The sequence below is a fragment of the Magallana gigas genome, chromosome 6, assembly GCF_963853765.1.
Source record: "Magallana gigas chromosome 6, xbMagGiga1.1, whole genome shotgun sequence".
Classification (NCBI taxonomy): domain Eukaryota; kingdom Metazoa; phylum Mollusca; class Bivalvia; order Ostreida; family Ostreidae; genus Magallana; species Magallana gigas.
The window spans coordinates 14,443,446-14,464,946 of record NC_088858.1 but is presented as its reverse complement, the minus strand read 5'-3'; the positions used below and the strand labels follow the sequence as shown (position 1 = coordinate 14,464,946).

At 33.2% G+C, this 21,501-nt stretch overlaps 2 protein-coding genes across 6 annotated transcripts; one reads left to right on the top strand and one right to left on the bottom strand.

Annotated features, from left to right (window-relative positions):
• The first annotated feature begins 291 nt into the window (after positions 1-291).
• Positions 292-1,948, top strand: LOC105344356 (E3 ubiquitin-protein ligase TRIM33). Its single transcript, XM_011452120.4, has 2 exons — positions 292-1,355; positions 1,812-1,948. Exons 1-2 carry the CDS (start codon positions 322-324, stop codon positions 1,861-1,863), a joined length of 1,086 nt encoding a protein of 361 aa, XP_011450422.3. The 5' UTR covers positions 292-321; the 3' UTR covers positions 1,864-1,948.
• Positions 1,413-21,260, bottom strand: LOC105344363 (exoskeleton protein RP43). Of its 5 annotated transcripts, none has more exons than XM_020073675.3 (11): positions 21,124-21,260; positions 18,326-18,504; positions 8,218-8,297; positions 7,530-7,632; positions 7,195-7,307; positions 5,098-5,262; positions 4,843-4,933; positions 4,563-4,681; positions 4,084-4,284; positions 3,882-3,899; positions 1,413-2,166 (listed from the first exon to the last, which is right to left on the bottom strand). In XM_020073675.3, exons 3-11 carry the CDS (start codon positions 8,288-8,290, stop codon positions 1,868-1,870), a joined length of 1,182 nt encoding a protein of 393 aa, XP_019929234.3. In that variant the 5' UTR covers positions 8,291-8,297; positions 18,326-18,504; positions 21,124-21,260; the 3' UTR covers positions 1,413-1,867. The 5 variants fall into 5 exon arrangements, with proteins under 5 accessions (XP_019929234.3, XP_065943836.1, XP_065943837.1 ...); XM_066087764.1 differs by having other exon boundaries at positions 18,326-18,523; positions 21,124-21,238; XM_066087765.1 differs by having other exon boundaries at positions 8,218-8,299; positions 18,329-18,523; positions 21,124-21,238.
• Between the last annotated feature and the right edge of the window lie 241 nt (positions 21,261-21,501).

Sequence of the window (21,501 nt, the reverse complement as noted above, 5' to 3'; positions counted from 1 at the left end):
AGCAAAAACATAACCAATATATATATAAGACTGTTACCGAGCAAACATGTTTGCACCAATTCAGGCGTTTTTGTAATTTTTAAACAAATGAAATGCTTTCGTTGTTTCTCACTAAAAGCAGAATAATTAACTTGATTTGGAACATCCATGAAAAGAATACCGATTATGGATATCGATACAACGTCTTAATTATTTCTTCGTACATGTCACCATACATTGCACTCAAAGTCCGTTCATGATAAGATAACAAGACAATCGTGTCAATGTGTCGATGATAACTGAACATTACCCGGTGTAATACCTAAACAAGGAATTAAAAGGATGTCGAGCGAATTCACTCTTTGTCCAGCGTGTGGCAAAATGTTTGAGGAGCCAGTAACGCTCGCCTGCTTTCACACGTACTGTTTTCAATGTGTGTCTAAACCAAACGAAAAATATGTCTGTTCTATTTGTAACTTTGAGCAAAATGGTAGCGGGGTCAATACGGACAGTTTCACTCAAACATTTTGTGATGTCATTCGGACGGAGAGAAAACTAAAAGATGCTTGTTTTGGCTGTGCCGAGAATTGTGCTGCCAACTACTGCTTTAATTGTCAGGACTCCTATTGTTCGAAATGCTCAAAAAGTCACCAGGAAGGTGTCGGCAACACACATGAACTCGTATCGTTTGCGTCTGTTCTTGAACATGGCTTCGAAAAGAGAAAATCTATCTCGCCTCTTTGCCAGTTCCATGGTTTGAGCCTCGCTCAGTTTTGCATGACGTGCAAGAGACTTGCGTGTGGTGATTGCGTGATTTCGGAACACAAGGGTCATTGGTGTCTACCCTGTCAAAAAGCATTAACCCAGTCAGCGGGTGACATTAAGACAACCTCGAAATTTCTAAGACGTTTTCATGCTGAGTATCATAAACAGTGTCTCCTCGTACTGGATTATTTAGAAAAAGAGAAAGACCGAATCAAAAACGAAATAAGAAACCTATTCTTAGAGATTCGACAAATTTTGGAAAAGAGAGAAAAGACTTTGATTCAGAGTGTTGACGAAGTATTTGACGAAGAAAAGAAACGTTTAAAAGAGAGAGAAAGGGTTTCTTCTCGAATGTGCTCTTCGGCGGCAGCTGCAAGCACAAAACTCACATTCATCAACAAGTACGGTACCGCGACCGAAATGTTGGCATATCATTCCAGAATCAAAGAAAGCAAGCTGTCGGCATATTGTGCGACTCATGTGCAACTTCTCCCAAAAGCTGTCGTGAATCAATCATCTTCGCTGATTTCCGAAATCGATGGTCTTCTAGAGAGGTTGAACTGCACCATCTCTCACCAAAAGGGAGACTATGTGAAGCGATTACTAAACAGGTAAAGACCCAACGCCTGCAATCCATCAAGCTATCAAAATTATGAATGACACATCTATTCGTTCTCATCAAAATGAATGGGTTTATTTCAAAATGTAAATTATTTTCAATTTAATTCATGAAAAAAAAATCACATTCACATTTCACGATTTTGAACATATATAAGGAGTAGTTCAATATAGTAATTCATGACCGAATTTTAAGAAAATACATGTATACAGAATATCAAATGTAGTATTAGTACTCTATATGTATGAGAATGTGAATAGTTTTTAACAGTTAATAGCGTATTGCATCAATCCCGTACTATCTTTAACAGCGATACCTCTCAGTCGGATCAAATGGTCTTGGAGATTGTCTGGTGTTTGTATCTCTAGCATCCCCTTTGTGGCTGGCACAACTTGCTTCGCGACAAGGCGTGACATAACACTGTATGTGACTACCTTTTTCATTTCAGTTGCAGTGTTCAACTGAACGATACTTGCGCTTTCAAAGGCGAGGCCCAGTGATGCATCATGGTAGAAACCCATTCGATTTCCCGTCAATCATACTCGATCGTCTGCTTGTCGTCAATGGTCGACGGATAAATCCGTTCCTGGAATGGCTAATGGAATCTGAAGAATCAACAGACCCGTTGACGGACGGTGTTCTCATATGGGGTCCACCATTCATTGGCTCAACCGTCTTGACTCGAGGGGACGCTATTTTTGGCGAGCGACATTTTGATTTGAAGAAAGACACAATGAACACTAGAATAAGCGTTGCCGTAGCACCACAAGCACATCCTATTCCAATTCCTAACATCAGCTGATCTGAAGAAAACAAAAAAAGTACCTATAACTTCTATATATAGTAAACTGAACCAATAATGAATTGTTTTCTATTACAGTTAAATTTCATTTTGCAAGAGGAAGATATGGCGATTTAGGAGTCGCATTGCACTTTCTAAGTTTTGCCTCTGATAGAAAGGTTATTCATAGTACACAGGGTTACTCTTAGACCTTGTTCTAGAACTTGAAATCTTATATAGATGATTAAACCAAGCGGAAAGTCGACACGTATTTTACTATCAAAAGAAAAATACCTACTATAGCACTATTGCATTATAATTCTGTAGTTCAATGTCGTCATTCAATTTTTAATAACCTTCAGTTGGAATTGTAAACAAACTTCGATCATTATTTTGTAGGGGTTTACTTTTTTATCATATCTTATTTTTCTTTCAAAAACATCAATTGTTAACGCAGATGTCGATTGAACAACACATTTATATTTTCTGAAAACAGATTACGAAACAAAGATTGATTGATGCTTTTTCTATTCATGTTATATATGCAAATCATAACGGGTCATCAAATAATGTATTGATTTGACTCGATCATTAATTGACTAAAATCTTACTATCACATTGCAATATATTTCATTTAAGTTTTTTTTTTTTAAATTCTCAACAAGCTACCGGTATATCAATCATGCCAATCATTGAACCATATACCTAAAGCGTTCACCCCGACACACTGAAATCACAATTAAAAAAACACTATAATTCATCACACATTACATATATATATATATAGAAATTTAATTCCAATTCCAACAAATTCAAACCATCTTGTACCATCCCCTTAGTTATGTTTAATGAATAATTAAGTTAAATGATAAACTTTGTAAACACGTTTTTGTACATGCATGAAAACATTAAGTTATACTGGTGAATCAGAATTAAAATGTTCGTCGTCATGATGCATTTGGACTTTTTTAATCCCTTTATAATTAAAGACACTTCCAAAATATGTAAAATTATACTAATGCAGATAAAGCAACTTGTCTGACTTCTTTTGAGAAAATAAATATAATGTTTCGGAAATACAATTAAATCATAGCAGGTAAAATGATGCTTCATGGGTCCATATTTTATTGGATTGGTAGTACAATATAAGTAATACAAAAGAAGTTCAACAGTCAAAATCTGATGGTATTTACTGTTTAACACCCGGGACTTTGGATTTATACATTCATATTTTAATTATGACCTCGAAAAATCATGACGATTTTTTCACGCTCGGATCTTTTGTAAACAGTTTGCAATGCAACGCGCGACAACGTAGCTATATCCTGTGGTTACGCCGAGTTCTTTGAAAGCTAACCCTTAACATAATCGAATTACATGGATTATTATTGCTGAACAGATTAAATCCTATAAGATTTTTCATTAAAGTCTAAGAAGATTTTTGTGCCCAGTACACAAAATCCTCTGGGTTTTCCCATTCATTTATTTTTATTGTTTGTACTATTGAATTTCAAATTTTGCCATTCAGGATTATATTTTACATACACATAAATACGTTGCATTTTTATAAATCGCTAATTATCTATAACGTAGATACAATGTATATTCATCTAATTTTTTATGATTTATTATGGTTGGCTACTAGTGAATTTTATATCTACAGTGTATATACAAAATGTTTTATAACTACAGTGTATACACAAACTATAATATTGCACAACATCATAGAATTCTTACCAAAGTTACCACCATTCTCTAAAATATTAGGCATGAAGCATTTTAGTAAATGAACATGAAAGTGAAGAGTATTTAAGGCATGAATAAGATTCCATCTCCAAAATGATTATTACTGTAATGAAATAAGTATTGTTAAACCGTGCGATAGAATAATTGTTCGTAAAAATAGGTAAGCTAGTACGTAATAGTTAAGGTTGTTTACCATCTGATGACGTCAGTGGATTTGATGACACAGCTTCCTCCACCTGGATGAATTTGATGAGGTACCCGGTAAAGCTCACCGAGCCATCGGATTTAAACTTGAGCAGGAAGCTGGTGCCGTTACTGAGGTAAGTTCCGGTGATGCCGCTTGGGTAGCGGGAACAAACCGCGGCTATTTTAGTGTTTTCACACACATAGTCACCTTTAGAAATACACATATCATATTTTAAGAATCAGGCATTTATAATCCTCAAATGTTATTGCAGTTGATAGTCGCTATTAATGTTAATAACCTATTTTCTATAAAAAATCTTTTTAGCAGGCTGGTATTTACTTTCTGATTAGTTCATACTCTCCTGCAAAATATAGGATTTATAGTATATCAAACACTTTATCGTATATTTAAAAATCCTAACTTTTGATGTACTTGTATATATATGCACTTACTAGCTATTGCTGAATAGTAAATGTTAAACCTACCATCATAAATTTCTAAGGAATCAAAAGCACAGTTAGCGGAAGTCTCGATGTCGCTGTAAATGATCTCCACCTGTACCCGTCCGGCCGGAACCGTCAGGACCCATCGACAATTAGAGCTCCTACAACAACAACAATAAAAGCCTCACCCTGAGAACGCCGTCAACTGTTCATGGAACACGCCGATGGGGCTCTACTATCACGGTTCATCAGAGAAAAGAAATTAATTTCCGAAGGTTTAGTCAAAGTTTTAAGCAAAAAGAAACTGAACTGGAACACTTACACGTCATAAAGACTTGGGAAACTTGGTGACGTCACATACTGTGGGGATGTGGTCGGCGTCATTGTTTGTTCCGATGTACATCCTGTTCCGGCTAATAATCAACAACAAGCCAATTATTATCTTAAATAAATAGCGATGCTGATATTAAAACTTAAAATACTCATCGAAGCAAATATAATTATAATGGTATAATAAATTCAAGATCAAAGGCTTATTTTAAATTCCGAATGAAGAAAAGAGAAACAAATAATTTACACAAGTCCGTCGCTGAAAAATAGGCAGCTTCAAAGCCCACCGATTGGTTGACAGCGTCAGACGTAAATCTTAGCGTCATATATTGACCCGTTGACGTCACGATCTTGTCAGAGGCACCACTGCCACAAATGTTGGATTTTAAAGCGGTTCCGGATACAGTATTTCCTATTAAGATTAAATACAAGTAAATTTTTCTAACATCTTTGTTATTGAATATAGTAAGACACTGTTTCTTAATTTTAAGCATACATGTAGTAACTTTATATTTTGCAAGTACATGCATCTACAAAATATATTTCAACTTCAAGTAACTTGTTTATTTTGGGTTCTTCTGTGCCATTTTAGTTTCATTAACTATTACATCCAATCATTTATTTTCTTCATTTCACCAGTATTTTGATTTATTCCTTTAAAAAAATGTTATAAATGAAGATCATATATCATTTAGCTATAATATTAATGATTTTGTGGTTCCGAGTATTTTTGACCTTTATTTTCTTTATCTTTAATACAGCCTGACAAGTATAGGTTTGCGCATATGTAGTTTATCATGTTGAATAACCAGTGTTTAGGACATACCTTTAGTGGTTTTCTGACATGGACTAGTCCTTAGCAGAAGATATTTGTTTTTCAAATTACGTCATACCTTTTTAGACCTGGGCCACGTAAGTCATATGTTTGCACTATGGATATGGGTAATGAGTGGAAAAATTATTTTTACTTTTTGAATTGTTGTTGAATAAAATGACTGGCATGCTTTGATTTATGTAATATTTTTATCAGAATGTTATTATGTACCAATTATTAAACCTCCACAAGGTTATACTTCTAGTGTTGTGATTGACGTGTTGCAAGAAAATATCACGTGAATTTCATATTTTAAAGCATTATAATAGAAAGCAGGTGTAAAAAATACAACATTAACGTGACATAGGCAACACATTTAGCAAAATATCTTGTAGAAATATTATATTTGAAATTAAATACCGGTAAACTATTGTTTGCATGTTTCATATGGCAATAAAAAGAATTATGTTGATTAATTAAAACAAACAAGTTTTAAGTTAGAAAAAAAAATTAACAATTACATAAGCCTGATTAAAAAAAGTATTATGCAATGAATTTAAAATTTAAAAAATATACTGTATCTAGTATGAAGTATTGTGAGACGGTTGTTTTATTGTCTATGAACGCTTTGTAATTAAAGGTACACAATCATCCTCTTGTTAATTTTAATTATGCTTGAAGCCGTGTATCAACTGTCAGTGTGGTAATAGTTACTACTTTAGTCTTTTAAACCTCTATTGCATGCCTTGTTAAATACTTTCTCGCTTCAAATTTCATATCTATAAAAGTGTAAAAGCAAAAATGGCAACATAATCCCATATATCGTATCTGACTAACACATCAATTAATAAGTAATAAACTCTCTCTCTCTCTCTCTCTCTCTCTCTCTCTCTCTCTCTCTCTCTCTCTCTCTCTCTCTCTCTCTCTCTCGTCGGTTCAAAAACAAATGTTTTCGCGGAGCTTAAAAAAACTGGCAACTGAAATGTCAACACACAATTTCTCATGTGAATGATAATTTGTCATCAAGTGTTACAGCTGGTGTCACTTTAAAAAGAATAGGTAAGATTTCTGAAAATGGGAGGCCTGATTGTCAGTATCAAGGTCATTGCACACCTACTTGTTGACTAACATGTTATGTATTTCAAGGTTATGGGACACACGTTACCTCTCGGTATCGTGTTACCTCTCAGTTAAGTTTTACCCGTCGGTAACGAGTTACCTGTCAGTAACGTGTTACATGTCAGAAACATGTTACCTCTCAGTAACGTGTTACCTCTCAGTAAAGTGTTACCTGTCGGTAACGAGTTACCTGTCGGTAACGAGTTACCTGTCAGTAACATGTTACATGTCAGTAACGTGTTACCTCTCAGTAACGTGTTACCTCTTATAGTAAAGTGTTACCTGTCAGTAACGTGTAACCTCTCAGTAAAAAGTTACCTATCGATAACGTGTAACCTCTCAGTAAAGTGTTACCTGTCCGTAACGTGTTACCTCTCAGTAACAAGTTACCTCTAGGTTACGTCCTCTTACCATCGAAGATGTTGATGTTGTCCCCACTGCAAGCCACGTTGTAGTTCTTCAGATAAAGGATGACTTTGTAGCTTGCATCATTGCTATCAATGATCCACTGACAATCTAAATTACTAAATAAAAAAAAACAATTAAAGTTCCTAATTAGTTGATTTTTCATGTCTTGAAAGTATTTTGTTTATGGTGAAACGAATTTTATTTCTCATCGTCTGTTGTCCACTGTCAAATGATGTTGTTTTATTTCTACTGTTTACTTTGTTTCTTATTGTTGAATTGTTGAGATGTTGTTGGGTTTTTTAAGAAATGCTAATTTTCGGGTGCTCTCTGCTTTTTACCTGCTGTAGGTCCCCGCCCCATTGTTGTAGTCCGGTGAAGTGAAGTACTGAATACTCTGACCAGCCGTCAGAGTCTGCGCCGATCCACTGCATTGAGAGAACACTGAAACACCGAAACATTCCGAATGGGTTAAGGTTTCTTTCCTCTCAATATGTCCTCACACTATTACAGGAAAATGTGAAGTTTATTTCCAGCCACTGTATCTTTATAATATGATCAAAAGAATAGGCAAATTGGATAATGTATGTATAATTATATCAACGCCTTATTTTAGGACTTGATTTTTTTTAAAATTGAAATTGTCATGAAATTTGAAATTATAGCATTTTATTTGTTTGTATAGAAAATTATAGAAATACATTATTCAATACTTTAATTACAGTTATTTTATAGTTATGACAACTTTTATAAAGTGAATATAGCTGTAAAGAAAACGAGCAATTGATACTATTAGTCCAACATATATGTCTACGTTCAGATTTTCAAAGCTTATTCTTGTACAAGGTAGCCACTGCGTAGTAAAGTTGGAAATTTGGAGTTGTAAAGTTGGAGTTTTCAACAAAGAAATATTATTTCCAAAATTATTTCAACCACACTTGATAGCACCATCAAAAAGCTATGGTTACATTTACAAGCGCTATTTTGGTTCTTTTTTGGCAATAAAACCACCGAGCATTTTGACCTTACCATAACCAAAGAGGTTCAGGAGAAAAAGGCCGACGATTATTTCACATTTGCTGTAATTGAGGCTAAAGGACATCTGTGATCTGAAAAAAAAATACAACCAAAAAAATTGTAAAAATAAAATTACAAGCAAGATAATTGTTACAATGCTACTGAATAATGTAGAACATCCCACGTTCATTGTTTAGGTACAAAAAGCATGTGTTCACCGACTTTTGTTTACTAAATACTACTGATCATAACTTCACATGAGACAGGCTCATTTGCGCTGTTTTTATGACGTTACAAGATTTGGGTTTGCCGACCGTACATTAACTTTTTGCACTTACATTTTTCCCTGACATCGGCATATCGGAAATTTAGTTTTTGTAAATTCGATATATTACTTGCAGATAGGGTATATTACTTGCAGATAGGGTAAGGAAAATGTCCTATCTGCGTAAAATTCAATGTTTAATTTCATAAGATTGACAAACACCATTTAGATAAGGTCGTTAATTTGCTCTTCAAAAATAAAACCTTTAATCATGCGGTGTTACGCTTTTAGAAGGCTTTGACGAAGTGTCATGCCAAAGAAAGAGTATAGAAAAAGCCACAGTGTATCAAACGTTTCCATTAAAGGAATAACTATAAATGATATTTCAAATAATTTTTGTCCAGGAATAATTGATATATGCACGTGTTCAACCAGTATAATGTACATTTTCTATTTACTATTTGAAACTTTCACATTTATTTGTCTTGCCGTCGGTGTGACAGATTTCCACTTAAATTTTAAATACTAGTAGTTAAGACCAATGCATTGACCTTAACCTCTGGTTACGACCCGATACTTTGACCTTTGCTAAATATCACAAACACTTCTGGTTTGATTTAATTTTGCGCAGAGGTTTTTGATTGTTTGAAGTTGCTGATGGAATTGACATGACACTCATGGAATAGAAAAATTATATCAAATTAACATTTTCTTCGGATTGCTTAATATTTAAAACGATGTCGAGGACAAAATAATCGGCAAATTTTAAGTGAGTACAACCTGTCTTAGAGACAATGCAGCCATCAGTATTCCATCGGCTGTAGCTGTTGTCTCAATGATCATTTTGGCCTTGTTAAGTTTTATTTCTTTTTAAACAATCACTAAAGATTAATATCACTCACGAAAAAATTGCTAATCATATTAAGCACGCGCATAAAAATACAAATTTAATGTTTTGTCAACGTTTCGTTGCGGGTAATTGATTTCAATCGATGTTGACTAATTTTATCTGTGCTTTTGATGAAAAGACATGTCAGTTACGAAATGTTCAAAATACAACCTATTTTTAATTATTTCGTTATTTTCAAGTTATTTTTTTTCATCAGTGTGAACACTTGAAGTTTTGTTGAGTGTGTCATGATATGCAACGCCTTTTACTTTTGTTTATGAATAGACTTTATACACCGAACGGACAAGGGCAGATTGTTGTTGCATATAATTCTTTTAAAGTCAGCAAACGCAGAAAACCATGCACTATTCCTATATGTTTACATAGCAAAATGAAGTTTTTAACAAGGTATGACATGTGGTCTGTTATTTTTTACATTTCTTTGAACGAATTTTTCACTGTCACAAAAAATCCTGATAGAAATGTTACAAAATTAATTTGAAATTTGTCAAAATGACCAAACTTCATAAAGAATTGCGAAACATTTTTTTCTAGGTAAAATTCATTAATTTTTTCAAGTTAACAAATGATCAACTTCGATTTTTTCAGTGCATATGTGATTTAATATCAAATGACCAACTAAAAGCCCATCGATCAAATATGACAGGGGTCAAAAGGTTTGAATCCCACAAAACGAATTTGACACGGGCTATTTTTATTTGATAGAGAGGTGTACATAGACCAATTGAACATGAATCAATTTTCGTCTGGCATTCATCGCTGTATTTAAATTAGAAGCCATATTGCCATCTTCAGTTCTTTTGAGGTTTTTTAAAAATACGGTCCATAATCCCGTATCATTAACCTTCATTGTGAGTGTGAGATTTTAATTAACCCGTGTGGTTTTACCTTAACGTGACCCTCATGTCGGTTAAGAGAATGATTTCTATATCGTGACAGAATTTGTTATAAATCAGCGACATTAGTGAGGGGCAGGGTCAGTAGAACCCGCTTCAGAGGCAGTCTGATGCATAAGCATGCATTTGAATTATGCAATATGATACAGGGGAATAAACAGGAATTTTAGGTTCATCATTACTGCTATATAGGTGCAGGCAAATCAAATACACATTTTTGTCTGATATAAGAATTAAAATTTAAAAAATATAAACAAAATTAAAGTGAAGATTTTAATTTAAATCTTCATTCATTAATTGCTTCAATACCAGCTGGCAAATAATTAGACTTTCTTTAAAAATGGCATTGGAAAGCAAAGTGCAAATTGAATGTCATTTCAACTTCTACGCCAAAAGCACATCGAATTTTTATCTTTTTTTAATTGTAAAACATTTCTAATATATATGAAATGCAATTTTAATTTCTATTTTGAATTTCAAGCATTGACATATGCTAATTTCCGGGGAAAAAATAAATATCAAATTTCATAACGTGTTCATTGTATTATTACAGTCCATATTAAGTAATATTTTAAATCAAAGAGGATAAAAACACAGCGTGCGTCAATCTGTAAAGTGTTGAAAAATTTAGCGAAGGCCACTGATAAATCTTATTACATCGAGAGGATTCTACTAATCTTAATAGCATTGGCTTTAGCATTTTATCCCCTTGTACTTGTTCAGTTTATGCAATGATGTCTGAGATCGTTGTTAGATCATCCCCGTTTTAATTTATATGAATGCGAAACCAGTTTCAATACGGTATTTATCGTCAATTGAATTGTCTTTTTAAAAACTGCTTGTAAAATTTGATTGATTTGTATGGATTAATTAAGTATGTTTGTTTTAAAATCATTGCGTAGTTACGGTGACTGAGGTGTCACACCCATTGTGTGGTGCCATGCCCAGTTGACGCTGTCGAGTAAATTTTGTGGCGTTATTTGTGTACAATTGTACGTATCAGTTTCAGTTTGTGGTGTCAGAATCGTTCAGCGCTGTTGATTTCATTCACGCTTTGTGGTGTCTTTTGAGCATCGATGATTTTCTCTTTAGTGTCTTTCGAATATGTTGTGTGGTTTTTTAGTGTGTAACTTTTAGACTCATTTTTTGTGGTGTCTTTTGAGTATGTCAGACTCATTTGTGTTGTCTTATGAGTATATCAGACTCGTTTTGTGGTGTTCGTTTTTGTGTTTGTCAGACTATTCGCAGGGCAAAGACATCAGTCCTATTCCTTCGGCACAACAAAAATTAAAAATATTTCTGATAGAGAAATCAATGAAAGAGTAAATTTTACGTTTACACAATATTTTCGTGTTCAAAAACTATATGTATTTTATTTGCATCTAAGAGGGAAAAAAACCTTTAATTTTCATGTCATCTTAATCTGCTTTGCCATTTGTCACTTTTAGATTCACTGTGTGCAGTCTATCTCATTCCATGTCAAAAGTCCTGGAATGGTTTTATTAAGACTTTGTGTGAGGTTTAGTATAATTTGCTTTTCGATGTCAGAGTTTTTAATTGGTGCCATTATTTTTCTCCCTCTCTAGTCCCTTTTTGGTGGGATCGTGTCATTTCTTTGATGTATGAGTATGTTGATCTTGCATGTCAACCAAAAGTTATTAACATTAACTGTCAGTTAACTGTTCAATATCAACTGAAATTCGTACATGCATAGTAAAACTCGGTTTGTTCAAACGCGGATCTAGGGATCTAAAACAAATGATATTTAAGTATATATAATATAAACTATTGACACAAAGAAAACTTTAAAACCCATAATATTAAGACATGATGGTGTCAGATGTATTAAGTCTTAAAGAGGCTGGGTGGCCAATAAACTTCCCATCAGTTGATCACCCTCCCTTATCTTTTTACAGAGCTCTTCTTCTAAAGGAGGAAATATTGTCTAAAATTTGCCGCAACCATTCAGCCATCTTAAAGTCTTAAACACAAGTACTACAAGAATTATCACAGTCCGCTATGGAGAACGTACCATATTTGTGATATAATATTATGTACACGCAATGTAAATTCATATATGTATAAAAACAGGAGCAATATACCAGCCAACAATTTTCGTTAACGAATACAGTGAACTGTATAATTTACTAAGATTATAAGATATACATAATTATATGTATTGTTAACAATGACCCAATTTTATTAAAATGGAGAGAACTAATATAAGCTATTGTTTGCCTGCTGTTCAATCCATATTCATTTATATACCTCTCTGTATATTTCTGAATAAAATACTTCCTAAACTAAACTAAAGTTATCAAAACTTCATCACTATAACCAGTAAAAGCTAAATGAGTGAAATTGCAATTTACTACTAAAATTACAAGAAACGATAAATATAGTTTAAAAACTTCGGTTAGTCATATTTTGGTGGGAAAAGCAAGTTAAAGGATTAAGAGGCCCTGATTGTCGTCCTTTACAAAAACTGGTTTATTATATATTCCCTAGAAATTGTTTTTCTAAAAAATAATGATTTACAATAGTCTTATATATCATATTCAAGGTTTTGCAGCAATATCAGAAAAACAGGTTTTTGCAGCGAAATAAAATTCTGAAAATTTCAGCTAATATTGCAATAAGATAAAACACCGTTATTGGTTATTATTATTTTTTTAAATTTACTTCCAGAAAATGTATTTCAAAGGAAACAATTTTCATACACAGGAAATGGATTTTGCAAATCTTGACCCAGTGATGGGAACCTGTGAAGTGAACATTTAAATACGTGTAGATTGGAAATTGCTGATAATTTCATCAATCTATCATCAAGGAGGCTTGCAAAACTCGAAAAGGCTAAGTTCGAAAAGGCTAAGTTTCTTTCTGAAACTAAGATTGAAAATACCTAAAGGGAGACAATCCCTAAGACTGACCATGTTTGTAACTTTGTGCTTGTATCAAGAGAAGAAAACTCTGCTTAATCTTATAAAAGTTGTCTCAGAATTGATGCATACCTTATAGCGCACATCCAGAAATCACAATCGAGTTTTTTCCAGTCAAAGAGATCATCTACCATTCACGCCATAGAATACGAATATCCAACTCTCAGACAGCAACTGAAGAAATGTCATGAAGTATAAACCCATTTTCAGAATCGTTCAATCAAAGAAATTCCCAATGAAACCAACATCTGGTCCCTGTTCAGTTCTTAGAGTACAAAGCAAAGAAAAAACAAGCATCCTTTTAATTGTAGACCGGTGTCCACTGATATAGCTTAAACCCAACGGTCAACAAATTGTATTCAGCCATAAGAATCTTAAAGTATCAATTTATTGCCAATTTCGTGATTTTAAATATTATGAAGTATGGAATGATCTAAAACACTTGTTTTCAATGAGGAAATATTGGTTCTACGGTTTAACGCTTAGAGAGGAATAAGAAAACAAATTCATGTAGCGAAATTTCGCCGATCATTATAAGGCGTGATTTTTAAATACCGCAGAACAATTTGTTTTTGTATTTGCTATTAGAACGTTTAGGGGTGCTACTTCAGGACATAGATCAACATACCTGGAATAATTCCTCGAACGTGTTTTTCCTTTCGTCATGAGAACCAGATTACAAGACAAAGTTTTGTTGACGTAACGAAGTGCTTTTCTGAATCAGTTTCGAATATTTATAGTAATTTGTTTGGGTTGTTCCGGGCAGTACAACTCTCACTTATTACTGGATTGTAAGAGGTGATATGGATACATGTATTTGTTGAAATAGATATACCAGTATTGTTATCTAAGGGATTACTTTTATTAATGTGCAATTATCAACACTACATGAAGGCGTTAAACATTGACACTTGAAAACTAAATTTGTCTATTAATATTGACATTTTTATTTTTGAATATCGTAAGTTCAAAAAAGTCTTTTAAATTCCTGCTGTCTGATAACTTGAAGATTATTTCTATCCATTTCTTTACTTTACTTAATTAGAATTTCAACAGTTTTCACATGTGGGTTGTTTTCGGGGGTATGGGGTGTAAGTTTTGTCAACTTGTTTCAACCACAAATTACAAAATATATATTATGCTACTAAATGTATATTATTACTCCGGATCGGTATGATAGTAAAATACAGCGTTACTTCGTATGACTGGGGTAATTATTGCAACAGGGACATTAAGTCAAATACACCAACAAAAGAATGACATGTATTAACAACCGTTGCAACAGCAAAAGATAAAACAACAGCAAAAGACAACACAGGGGCAGGCGATGAATTATTAATCAAAGTACTGAGAGTACTGAAAGACGGGGTCTTGAAATTGTCCTGGATTTCCTCGAATATGCTTCCAAAATTTATGAGTTTGAATTAGCTGTTACAATCTATGTCAATTCGGCTTTTTTGCTATTGTCTGATACTTTGTCTAAATTTTACTCAATCCCGGCCTTCATAATTGTAGAAAATTGACACAACGGTATATTATGTAAAATAAGACCCAAAGGAAAATTTTTAAAAATTACTACTAACCGGGAAAATCAAACAATTATATCAAAGTAGATAATTTTAATCATTAGATTTATTCAATTTTGTGATCCAAGGGAAAATCCACAAGTCGGACGGTATCCATAGTAAAAGTTTTAAGAAAACCCCGAAAACTCTAAAACTGCTGAATTAACAAACAAAGTGAACATTTGTATACCGATAACAAACACAGGCACCTGACGTTAGAAATATTTTTTTTACAATAAGATTCCAAGAACTTTGACAATAAAAAGATTTGTCACGGTCGCCATTTTGATTTTTAAGACCGACTTATCTGACACGATTTTCTTCATTTGCGATTCATGCAAAATTAATAGGTACATGTAAAAATAAATCCGTTCGCCACGTACTACTTTTTTGTGTAAACTCGTGCATCACCTACACGAATTACGATACAACCGTTCCTTTAATTAAAAATCATACTCCGAAAATCAGAGACATAAATAACAGATTGTCAACTCCGCCGTGTAAATGTTACGAGGCCAACCTTACTTTGAGAACTACAAGTGCAACAGCAATCTTGTATAAGTCATTAAATTTGAACCTGATAGTGAACATGGACATGAATCTGTAAATATTTTAAGCATGTTTTATTTATGAAATATTTACAAAAACTCTTTATTTAGTTTTTAAATTACTTTTTTAAAACTTATTATTGACTTTTCACAAAGTAATGGTAATGCATTACTTTACTCATGTAATGGCAATATAATGCATTACTTCAAGAAAATTAAGTATATAATGGTAATGTAATGCCCTAATTCATGAAGTAATGGTAATGTAATGCATTATTTTACAATGTAATTCACCCCAAGCCTGATTCCAACTAAGCCGGAAAACATGAACATTAACATTTAACTTGGTTCTTCAATCGATAAGATTGCATATATTATATGATGTATAAGTCTTCCAAAATGTATAATCTATTATAGATTTTGCTTACAATGCATTGTTTAAAATTTAAATTCAGTTTAATCAACTAAAGAGCCAACGAACGAGAAGGCAAATTCAGACTTGTTTTTATTTTCTTTGTACAAAATTCCTTTAGAGACGAACAGCAGTCATACCGCAAGTAGACTGGAAGCCAATGAAACACATACCTAATTTGTAAAACATCTGTGTATAACCCGTCCCGATTTTAACTTCGGCTTGCGCATGAAGTTTGGTAGTATTATGGTGAAAGATTGTCAAAATAAAATTCACAACTTTTCAAAAATGGCACATTGCGTTTGGGAACTTTAATTTCGATTTATTTACCATCAACCTCTTCTATTGATAAATGAGCTCTTACACCAACTGAATCATCAACGGCGCTGTGCATTCAGTTACGTAACTTATTCCACATTTGAACCCGAGCAAGAATATTTTGATCGATAAAACTATTTGTTTATTTTCTAAATAGAATTTTGTTTATACACAGAGGACTTAAAAAGATTTAATGCGTGTTTTTACAATACATATTTACTGAAATGCACGAAAACTTTCTGCACTATTTTCTTACGCGTAGACTCAATTCATGTGTTCTACGCGTGCCTTCCGGTTTGAGGCTTCGGCTGACAGTAAACTAATAGACGGGGTCACGTGACCCCGTCTAAAAATGGTCAAACAGAAAAGGGTATGCAACATCACCAATAACTAGAGCATCAACATCTGTCAAAAAGTTAAACTTCAGTAGCAAGTGCATGCAATCATACAAGACAACATTGCCAACAATTTAAGTACCAACAAGGAGTATGCAAAACGTGTTACTTTAAAAACAAATGCACCCCTATAAAGCAATATCACTATCTGATCAAACATCAACAGTAGCCCAAAAGGGTAACATCAAAAGCAAAATCAATTATCACTGTTAATTGGAAGTATTTAACAATAAGTGCGTACATGCATTGCCAAGATATGTGTACCATATAAATATGACTATACAATATCTTTGGATCAATGGACCATTTTTATAATTCTACAATTAATGAGTCTATGTGATGAACAGCTTTGATGCACATGTAACTATTTTCTACGACAAAAGCTTCTGCTTTCTATTGACATGCATATGCTGTGTGGGCTCCTAATATGTTGTCAGTTTCAAACTTTGTCCTATTTCTTTGTAATGCTCTTAACACTTCTTGGCTGTTTTTTAACAAATACAGCATTACCGGAGACGCATACTGAATGCACGGGTGATGACCTAACCGAACTTAATTAATCCTAGCTGTCCAGTTGCATGGGACAGTTAAGGTCTTTAGACAATATTGTTTGCTCTTCCTTTGCTGGCAATTATCTATCATCATCATTTGAAATCAACAACAAAGGCTGATTTGGTACAAATAAGAAAGGATGGGTAGTCGTTTGCAACAATGTTTTGTCTACATGTACAGTTTATTCAGATGGCTCTGATCAAAGTTTGCTGAGATTAGATCATAGCTTACGGTAACTCACATTTCGCTTATTTTTTTTTTTTTTTGGTTTATTGATAAATTAAAGGTTATAGAATAAATCGCTCATTACTATACAAAGCATTTCTCTCCTTAAAATAAAATAATTTATAAACTTGACATCTATGTCAAAGTTTTTCTTCTTATACGCAATTCTAATTAAAACAATCAGCTCAAAGTTATAACAATGCTCGAATGGAAATCTCATTCAGTTACTTCTAATCGTTTTATTACATTAGTACATTGACTATATTTTGTACATACATATGTATATATTAGTTTAAGAAATCTCTATCTTAACCCAATTCCTATCAATCCTCTCACGTCTGATTTAAATAATGCAATACGTATTTTGATTGAACGTTAAGTAAAATATATCTCACTTCCAAGTTTTCTAAACCAAGTATCGGAGCGCGTTCGTGTAAAGGCATATTATTATCAGAAACTCCATGTACAAGATTGTAGAAGAATGGCTGAAATGTATATGATCCTTTTCGTTTTAGAACGCCTTTCTCATCACTAAAAGTCATGCAGAATGATTAGAACAATTTCTTCTTTTGCCAACCAAATGTTGTAACATTGTCCTCTGTGTAACAGAGAAGACCAAAAATATTGGTAGATAATACAAAAATGGGCACGCATTTTTTACTGCAGACCTCCAACTCTAAGCAAATATATTCTTGTAACAGCTTACATACAACTACGTTACGTATTACACAGGGTTGAAGTTCATTTCTGCGTCATTATAAGCTCATTGCTATATGTTTTCTATGGAAACCAGATACTATAACCTTTGACATATACAAAGAGTGCATGGTGAAGACATTTCGCAATGCTACAAACTAAATTCAGTGCATAGCATTTAGTTACAAAATATATAATAGTAATATGCATGCTTGATCAATACTGCATTATTTGCATGTATATATATGTAGCAATGCTATTTACCTATCAAATATACTTTATATAAATCTTTCGAGAGTCAAAAACCTATTATTTGGCGTGTTTTGTCTTATTTCCAAATTAATATCGCTTTATAATTTTCTTTAATAGCCAATTCTAACAATATCTTACAAGACTAACCTTTTTTCAGTCGCCAGAAAAATGCAAATTTTCGTTACGTTTTTAGTACCATTTAGAAATCCGTTAGGTCACATACAAACGTGTATAACATCCACAGAATCCATCATAGAAACGTGCGTATTGGCGCAAAGTTTCACAGGCTTCAGATTGTGCGATCCCAAGATTAAGGCAGTAGTGACCTAAGGATTAAGATTAAATCTGGCAAAAAGAACAGATTAAAGACCATGTAAATACATAACAATCAAATAAATAGGCTTGAGTGTGTCGTAATTGACACACGGGGAAAGTGTGAACGAAGAGTACTGGGTATCTGCATCACGAGAGCAGATTTGAATGCATTTGTATTGTTTATTTATTTGCGCAACAATAAGAAGACGTGTTTTAAGGTCTTTTTCTACTTAGTTGTTAAGAGTAAAAGGTAGTAATAATAGTTTGCTAAGATGGGCATTATAAAATGTAAAAAGAGATTCGACTAATGCTCTTAAAAGTAGATAAATCTTTGCGTTATAATTTAACACCCGAAAGACTAAACATTGGCAGACCAAATCAACTATGTGTACATGTATACCTCTCCCAACCCAAACGAAAAGGAATGAAAAAAGCCCCTCCCCAAAAAACCACAGCAGATGTATGAAAAGATACTAGGAGCCAGAGACTTTCATTCTTTGTAATGCATGTTCACAAGTTTGCATAATGGCTTTTTTGGTAGAACAGACGACAATGAGAAACTCTCTTTTTAAAAAAGGGGCCGTGATCAGTCACCCTTCGGCTAATGATGGGTCGGTATAAATGGAGGGGATTGTTCTTGTAGTGGAAAGATCACGAACACGACTGATTTCTGAAGTCCAACTATTTTAATAGCTGGCATTAACTGTTTACATTGACTGACACAATGCTCATTCTTTATGTGTGTTCGGTGTTTTAAGTTTGTTTTTTTTTAAAGTGGGAAGGGAGAAAATAAAATGAAATATTTGTTCTATTTATTGTGTTTGTAGAGTCAACAGATAATGATCGACGTGTGACAAAGGGAATACTTTAACAGAACAGGTCAATTTCACTGCAAAAAGCTGCATTAGATAATTTGGATTTTAATTGCAGTTGTAGGTCTTTCTAGTAAAATACCTTTGATTTATCAAGATATTCAAGCATAGCAGGTGCGTCATACTCTTGGAATGAAAAATGTTGAGTGAAATACAAACTTAAACAAAGTAATTTAAGCCGTGACAAAACCTTGACACAAATTGTGTCTAATTATCTCTCTCTCTCTCTCTCTCTCTCTCTCTCTCTCTCTCTCTCTCTCTCTCTCAATTGGCAAATATATATATATGTATGTGCATAAACAACATTTAAGTAAATAATGTATCAAATAAAATACAATATAAAACCTCATGTATCTTGGCCATTGATCAATTACATCTTTAGTTCTGAACGAATAAAATTTACAAACGTGCATACTTTGTTAAAAAAAATAAATTTCATAAATAAGTTCAGTGTAAATGTCAAAACATTGTCATTTAAACATAAAGTTTGTGATTTCTGTGAGGATTTCAATGGGAATGGATCACGATTTATTCTGCTTGTTAATAATGATTTTGTTTAATCAAACTTAAAACAATAATGAAAGCATTGTGTATAGAGAGTCAAAATAGAACCGCTTTATCATTTTCGGTTCGAAATGATTATGCTTGTCAAAAATGATTTATGAAAACATACATTTGCTATAATTGAAATTCAGGATTTTATTCAAGAGATATTATATGCGAATTCCTGTTAAAAAGGGGATTTGCAAACTTACATTTTCCTTGATTTTGTTACTTATATAAAAAAACAACTGAAAAAAATATTGAAAATATTTTGAAACTTTACACACCATTTATTTGAACTTAGTGTGAAATTGGCATTCGTCAATAAATTATTTGAATTTTAACGGGTCAAAATATAGCGTGAAATACGGTTTAAAAATCACTTGGATTAATTTTTCTTTCATAGTGCGGTTTGGATAAGGATTAATCTTGTTCGAGTTCTGGACTTTTATAATTAGTCTGAAAAAAAATATCGCTAATCATTGAACCCGTGTACCGGTGTTTATGACTCAGACAGCTGAGTTGTCTCAAGTGGTCTCTGCTAGCAGTCCCCTAATCTACTGCACCCCAGACAGAGACATTATGCACCGTTTCTACTGACCAGTGAAATTAAGGTTACCTTTAATGTATGAAATTTCAACATACAATGTATTGTCTATACGCTCTAGTTTATTGACATGGAATTATTAAAAACGTAATAAATGCAACAGCAATATAGCATAACGGCCTCTATTTTCTTTATATCTCCATGCATGATATATCTTGTAATATGATTTAGGATCAAGTGTTCAGTGGGCAAAAAAAAAAACCAAATCAAGATTAGGTGATAGTTTTGGAACCAAATACTCTTGATTTCACTTACAGCAGATTTTTTTTTTTAGTGAAGGGGGGGGGGGGGGGGGGTTAAACCCAACAATGCTTAATTAATAGTCTATTCTGATATTTAAATTCAAAACAAGAGTGACTAGTTAATTTTTTTTTTATATCGACTGCACACATTTTGAGAGAGAGAGAGAGAGAGAGAGAGAGAGAGAGAGAGAGAGAGAGAGAGAGAGAGAGAGAGAGAGAGAATAATCTTTAACTATATTCTACATGCAGTTAAAGTTTTAAAGTTTTAATATCAACTACACGCACAAATTTTTAGAGAGAGAGAGAGAGAGAGAGAGAGAGAGAGAGAGAGAGAGAGAGAGAGAGAGAGAGAGAGAGAGTTTTTACCTTAAACTACATTCTACATCCTTGGTTCATGATAACATTCTTTTACACGTGTTCGTTGACATGGATTTCATTTCAGTATTACACTACTTCTAAATCTGTATTACAATTATTGAACCTTAACCATGTACAATGTACGTGAAATCGTGGGCAAAATTTCACCACTTTTTGTAGAAGAACAATGGGCATGATCTTTAAAACGGTAAATAATTGGTGGAGATTTTTTTCTTTTTAAAAGAACAATGGCATCGATAAGTGGGGAAGATAAAAAATACAAGAAAAGAGGGTAAGAGTATTCGGGAAGAATGGAATTTTCTTATCCCTAGATTGGATGAAATTTAGACACAGATTGACTATCTAGTCTGATAGAACCTATTGTTG